General features: G+C 53.3%; 1 protein-coding gene across 9 annotated transcripts in view; it reads right to left on the bottom strand.

Moving 5' to 3' along the window:
- The window catches only part of KIAA1671 (KIAA1671 ortholog), a 181,899-nt gene that overhangs the window by 65,403 nt on the left and 109,507 nt on the right, over positions 1-6,989 (bottom strand). Inside the window, exon 1 of one of the 9 annotated variants that reach the window (XM_081801950.1) lies at positions 135-1,509. The exons of the other annotated variants lie outside the window; for them this stretch is intronic. Coding sequence (XP_081658076.1) covers positions 135-419 — 285 coding nt within the window. The 5' untranslated portion in view covers positions 420-1,509. Of the gene's footprint in view, positions 1-134; positions 1,510-6,989 lie in introns of those variants that run through there. 9 annotated transcript variants of the gene reach the window in all.

Consider the following 6,989-nt stretch of genomic DNA (forward strand, 5'->3'; position numbering starts at 1 on the left):
GGAAGAAGCAACTTCCCTGGTTGGATCTTTGGGGACCCCCTCCCCCACTCCAGGGGCGCACTGGAGGGGAGGAGTTTTTACGGTTGCTTTAATACTTAAAAACAAAACAAAAAACAAAAACGTAATAAGCTTACAAGGTCTGGTGGCTCCGAGTCTGTCTGCCTTTTCCTCAGGGAAGAAAATCTCTGTTGGCTGCGGGCAGAGAAGCGACGGAAAGATTCCCGACTGCGGGAGGCGAGGTGTCGGAAGGAGGAGGTGCGCTTGAAGGGGGTCCGGCTGGCGGGCTCCCCGCTCGTCCGCTCGTGGCCCACCGTGGTGGTCACTAAGTTGAGGGCCTCCTGGAAGGACCTCCTCACTGTGCCCATCCACTGGGTCATGTGGGTTTGGGCCACCGTGAGTTTGTCTCCCAGGTAATCCATGGGGCCGGAGGAGGGGAGGAAGGAGGTGAGCGAGGGACAAAGCAATTTCGCACTGCCAGGGTCCACTCCCTCTTTCTACTTTCTGCTCCTGCAAGTTCTGGGCTTGCTTGGAGAGAAAACCTGGCAGCCCTCTTCAGCCAAACCGGGAGGAAATCACCATTGCGGAGCCAGCAGCCCGCGGCACCTGCGGGTCTCGCAGAGAATTCAGAGGCAGGTCACCGTCGGGCCGGGAGTCCACCCGCCCGAGTTGTAAAGTCAACACGCTGGGCGGTCCCCACTGCAGCCCCGGCGGCGCTCACGGGCTGCATCGGCTGTGACCGGGATCTTGGGGAAATCGAGCAGCACTCGCTCCCGGGTGTGACAGTCCCCGCAAGGTGGGGGAGGAAGATGAGGTGGCCCTGGGCACCCTGGTGCTCACCGTCCCTCAGGGAGGCGGCCCCTCCCGGGCGCACACAGGAAGGACCCGGCGGGCAGGCTGCCACCTGCCGCAGCCCCCAGCTGGACCCGGCTCACCTGACCCATGCCACGCAGGTTTTTCGTCCTCTGGCCAGAGACTCTAAACCTGTCGGCCGGCAGGCAGCGTGCTCACTTCCGGAGGCAGCCACCAGGGCCCCCGGGTCTCCTGGCTCGGCGGCCCAGGATGACATCAGTCCCCGTCTTAGCGAGGGGCTTCGCTGCCCAGGAATGCAGGAGGGGCCTCGGGGAGGCGGCCGCCCAGGGAGCTGACGTTCGCCCCCATTTTTTTTTTCCTCCCCCAAGTCCCAACTCGCTCACCGTCCCTCGGGGCTGACGGCGACTTCCCGTGCCAACAGCCTACCCGCCCTGTGCCCTCACCGCGGGCTGCACGTGCGTGCACTCGGGCTCGGGGATCTGGCAGCCCCGGGAGGGTCGGAACAGTTGGGAAACTGCCTCCCGGGTGACAGGCGGCATCTCGGGACCTCCTCGGCATCTCAGCTGTCAGTCTGTCTCCCTCTGCCGGCCTGTTTCTCGGTCAGGTTTTCTGTTCCCTCCCCATGTCTCAATTTCCACTTGTTTGTCCCTAAGCTTGTCTGTCTGTCTGTGTCTCTCTCCCCTTTCCAGCCTCCTCTCCCTCCCTCCCTGGAAAGCAACACCCAGCCAGGTGAAACAGCCCGGAGGTCCCCCAAGGAAGGAACTGGGCCGGGCTGTACTGGAGTGCAGGAGGGGTTGCCATGGCAACCCCGGGCACAGCATCTGCCCCATCCCGGGCGGGGGGGGGGGGTGGGGAGGGCTGGGCACAGGGAGCAATGGGAATGATTCATGGTTTACACTGGGTCACATGAGCTCCTGGGTTTTAACTCTTGTGGAGCTAGAGTAGTTGGCACAGGGGGGGTGGGACTGGGGGGGCAGACAAGACAGCAGCTTCTGAGACAGGACAAGGTGCTTGTCAGGAAGGGTCAGCAGCAGCTGGATAACAAAGGGGAGGCACACTTGTTGAAGGAGTTTTTTCCCTCTGGCAGGGATCCACGCCCCTGTTCTACAGGTGAGGAAATGCAGGCTCAGAGACGTGGATTCACTCACCCAAGGTCACACAGCAAAGATACTACTGGGGCATGGATGGAGGCCGCTCTGAACCCCGTTTTCTGGATCTGACATGGCACCTGGCCTGGAGTTGGAGTTCAGTAAATATTTATTGTTCGAACGCTGAGTCCAAGACCGAAACCTTGATAGGTCTGACGACATCCCAAACGCCTTCCCCCACCCACGGGACCTCAGTTTTGAACAAATATTTGCTCCCTAGATGTTGATCAAAGGGCCTTGCTTGAGAAGGTTTTCCATGAAGGCATTTCTGACGACGCAGCTGACCCAGATCTCTTTCTACTCTGGATTTCCAGTCCTTATGGCTGTTCATTCATTCGTCCATTCACTCATTCACTTCAGTGTTCAGAGAGTACCTACTCTGGGCCAGGCACAGGGTACAGAGACTAAGAATGGGCCCTGCCACTGAGGCAGGCAGCTATGACGGTGGCTAATATTCACTGACAGTAAAACCGAGTCCCCAGCGCCATTCTAAGTGTTCATGGGAATCAGCTCGTGAATCTTCACATGAACCCATTTGACGGAGGAGGAAGCTGAGGCTCAGAAAGGTAAAGTCATCTGCCACGGTCATTCAATGTGGTAGGCGCTCCAAGATGGCCCCCAATCCTCCTCACCCCTGTTATTCACACCCTGGCCTGGTCCCCTCAGAGTTGGGTCTCTGAGCCCAAGAAAATCAGGCAGGAATGATAGGGTGTGACTTCCAAAGCTAGGTCACAGAAAGTTATCAGTTTCCACTCTGCTCTCTCAGATGGTGCTGGGGGGAAGCCAGCCACCGTGTTAGGAGGACGCGCAAGCCGTCCTACGGACAGAACTCTGTGGAGGGAATCAAGCCCCCAGCCCGCAGCCAGCACCCACGTGCCTGTGAGTGAACCACTTCGGAAGTCGATTCCAAATCCCCAGTCAGATGACTGCTACCCTTGACTAGCACCTAATGAGGCTGTCTGAACCAGAGCCACCCCGCCCAACTGCTCCCAAATTCTGGACTCACAGAAACCCCATGAGATACAAATGCCCAGAGGCAGGGCGGTATCTGACTCATCAGGAAACCAAGGGCTGGTGCAGAATGAGTGAGGGGGGGAAAGAGGCTGACAAGGGGCTCTTGCAACAGCCTGCAGATCCTATATGTTAGGAAGCATTACCCCATTATAGAGACAAGGAAACACGCATCGGGCACACATTCCACCTCCATACGTGTCTCCGGCCCTGCCCGCCACCCCCTATGCTCTCCAGGGTCCCAGGGCTTCTGGTCTCCAAAGTTTGCCCAATTCCTCACATGGAGTGACCATGGTCAGCACCCTGTGGCAGGCAGGCCACTTCACGGCCCTGCTCCCTCCCTCAGCGGGCTAGGAATGGCCAGCGTGGGGGCAGACACGAGAAACAGCCGAGTCCTTCCCACCGGGCTCCAGAAAAGCCACACCAGAAATACCTAAAGAGCTGGAAAAGGACACAGCTCTTTAATGGACCATCTGGACACAGAGGTGGGAAATCTGGGAAACTTCAGGAGGGAAAAAAAAATGCTAAATCAGGGGAGCCTGGGTGACTCAGTCGTTAGGCGTCTGTCTTCGGCTCAGGTCGTGGTCCCAGGGTCCTGTATCGAGCCCCGCACTGGGCTCCCTGCTCAGCAGGAAGCCTGCTTCTCCCTCTCCCACTCCCCCTGCTTGTGCTCCCTCTCTCACTGTGTCTCGGTCAAATAAATAAATAAAATCTTTTTAAAAAATGCTAAATCAAAGCAGGATATAAATCACCTTAAAGTGATAATACCCAGTGTTGCCCCAGCTGTGACGAACAGGACACTTTTATCTGTAGCAGACGGAAATGGAAATTGGTATATAATTCCAAAGGGAATTTAACACCCAAGATCAAAAGTCTCAAAAACAATGGCCTGCCAGGTAGTGACCTACATGTGGAAGCGTGCTATCTACAACTTACTTCGCTACGCAGCAAAAAAAAAAAAAAAAAGGTGTACTAAGGAATGGATGGATGGCTAGACTTTTATAAAGCAAATTTAGCAAAATGGTAGCAATTACAGAATCTAGCTGGTGAGTACGTTTGAAAATTATGATAAAAGATTCGGGTGGGAGGATGTGCCTGCCTTTTGACCCTGTGGTTTATGATCCAATCCCATGCCCAGAAACCCATCTTTGGAAACGAGAAGGATCTACACAAACATTTTGCTAGAAGGATGCTTATTCCAGTCATAGATGAGATTTCTGAAAAATTAGTAGGAGCCTAATTTTCCAACAAAAGGGGACCTTGTTCAGTGCTGTGCTGAGCCATACTGATGTGAAAGCCAAAAGGAAAAAGTCAGTAATACTGATCCTGTCTTGATTTATAATGTTAATAGTTTGTTCATCATGGATTTTTATATTAATTTTAATTTTTTTTTAAAGATTTTATTTATTTATTTGAGAGAGAGGATGAGAGGAAAGAGAGAGCACATGAGAGGGGGAAGGGTCAGAGGGAGAAGCAGACTCCCTGCCGAGCAGGGAGCCCGATGCACGGGACTCGATCCCGGGACTCCAGGATCATGACCTGAGCCGAAGGCAGTGGCTTAACCAACTGAGCCACCCAGGCACCCTAATTTTATTTTTTAAAAATACCACATTAAGAGGTGCCTGGGTGGCTCAGTGGTTAAGCATCCAACTCTTGATTTTGGCTCAGGTCATGATCTCAGGGTCGTGGGATCAAGCCCTGCGTTGGGCTCCATGCTCAGCGGGGAGTCTGCTTGTCCCTCTCCCTCTGCCCCTCCCCCAATCTCTTTCTCTCTCTCTCTCTCTCTCTCAAAAAATTTTTTAAAAAAATCTAAAAACAATAGCACATTAAAACCTCATTTATCTTGATTACTGATTTTTTTTCTGTGCCTCCTTAAATTTTGCACTATAGGCATGTACCTCAGTCCCCTTACCCTGGCCCCAGCCCTGGATTTGCTAAAACAATACAGTATCCCAGTTAAGGACCTGGAGCCCTGCCTCTAGCTCTTATTAGCTGTGTGACGCTGAGTAAGTTACTTAACCTCTCTGATATTAAGAGATGAAGTCATCCAACTCATCACTGCTGTTGACACCATTGGCACCACTTCCTGTGTGCTGGGCATTGTGTTAGATCATTGCATGATACCATCTGCCCCCCCCAACAATGAAATGAGGTCTGGCCTATGATTATCACCCCAACTGTACAGATGGAAAAACTGAGGCACAGGGAAGTTCAGTGACCAGCCCATGGGCACACAGCTATTGAGTGGCGGAGTTTGCTCCCCCCCCCCCTCCGGCCCCACACCTTCGACGAGGCGGAGGATGTGGTGGCCCCGCCAGATCAGTCTGGATGGGGGACATGCGTCCAGGAGAGCAGAGGAGAGCAAGTAGCAGGCAGGACTCCGCAGTCGCACCTCCTTCCATCCGGGAAGAGTGGTACGGAAGTGAGCTGAAAAGCCAGATTGCCTGCCTGCTCCCTCCTGGCTCCCTCTAGGTACAGTGTGGTCTGAAAGTGTGACTATAAAAAGCGTCGCTCCCTGAAAACTGGGACAGCACAAGCACTTTCCCCCCAGAGGGCTCTTTCTGCAAACTCTTCTGTTCTCTCCAGGAAAACTCCTGGGACGTTGCTGGGCATCAAAAAGGAAAGAAAGCCATCTCCTTACATAATGAATCCCTAAAACGCTGCAGACGCTGCGAAGATCCAGGAAACGAATGGGAATTTGACCCACGATGTGAGGTGGGACCTAGAGATCATCAGTTCCAGACAAGCGTGTGCAGTTCCCAGAATGAGAATGTCGGTCATTCATTCAGTCGACAAATGCTCCCTGTGCAGCGACTTTGTGGGAGCTCTGTGGGGGCCCAGACGGGACCGAGAGTCCCTGAGGAGCTCAGGGTAGCTTGCTCTTCTCAGTCATTAAGGAGGTGGGAGGGCATTCCAACAGACCACCTCAAATTTGAAGCTACATTTTCTCCCAAGAATCTGATGTAAACGTGCACGCTCTAGAGAATTCCTCAGGTAGAAGAAGAAGCCAGAAAAGACATGAACAATTGCAACACAAGTGCCAAGGGCTGTGATGGCCAAATGTGTAACATGCTGTGGGAATACAACAGGGCTCCCAGACGGGTGGGATGTTGAGAAAACAAGAGCAAAGAGAAGATGATCATTTATCTGCAATTGGGAGAAGGTACCTGCGTGGGGTTTTGAAGGATGAATAGGAGCCCGCCAAGAAGGGTGAAATGAAGACCAATAGATGCAAAGGCCAGGGGGCATGACCATATTCAGTCTTACCTCTGGGCTCTTGCACTTGCTGTAGCCCTGCCTAAACCTGCCTCCCCTATTCTCCCATCTCTCCTGGACCTTCCCCCACCCCAAGACCACCATCAGCAACTTCCGCCTTTTCCATAGCAGCCCCAGGAAGTCTCACTTATCTGAACCTCTGCACATCCTGCTTCCCAAAACACCGCACATACCGGGCCTAGAAGTACGCCCATATCACACTGCTGTGGACAGTAGTGCGGTGGAAATTGCAGCAACCATGAATTGAGGATTTACTACGTGCCAGGAACTAGCTACCCACACATCTCATCTCACGTAACTCTCACAACAACCCTGTAGGGTGATTCCTGATATTAATTATTCTCATTTTGCAAAGAAGGACAGTGAGGTTTAAAGAGCCAAAGGGACTTGCTCACGGTCACCGAAGTGGCTAGTGGGGCTCTGGGACTTGAACCCAGGCATGTCTGATTCTAAAGCCCTCCCCAGAGTGGAAGCCAGACTCTACCCATACCTCTAGGACCCCTTAAAATGGCCAATTCTGCCCCGAGCCCTGTGGCATGAGGGTGGTGACTATTCCACATGGTTCTCTGGGTTGTCCCCAGACCTCCTGGGGTCAAGAAACAGGTGCAGGCTACTGGGTATTTACCCCAAAGATACAAAAGTAGGGATCCGAAGGGGTACGTGCACCCCGATGTTTATAGCAGCAATGTCCACAATAGCCAAACTGTGGAAAGAGCCAAGATGTCCATCAACAGATGAATGGAT

Source organism: Leptonychotes weddellii, chromosome 13 (genome assembly GCF_054177405.1).
Source record: "Leptonychotes weddellii isolate Sample4059 chromosome 13, ASM5417740v2, whole genome shotgun sequence".
In the NCBI taxonomy this organism is placed as follows: domain Eukaryota; kingdom Metazoa; phylum Chordata; class Mammalia; order Carnivora; family Phocidae; genus Leptonychotes; species Leptonychotes weddellii.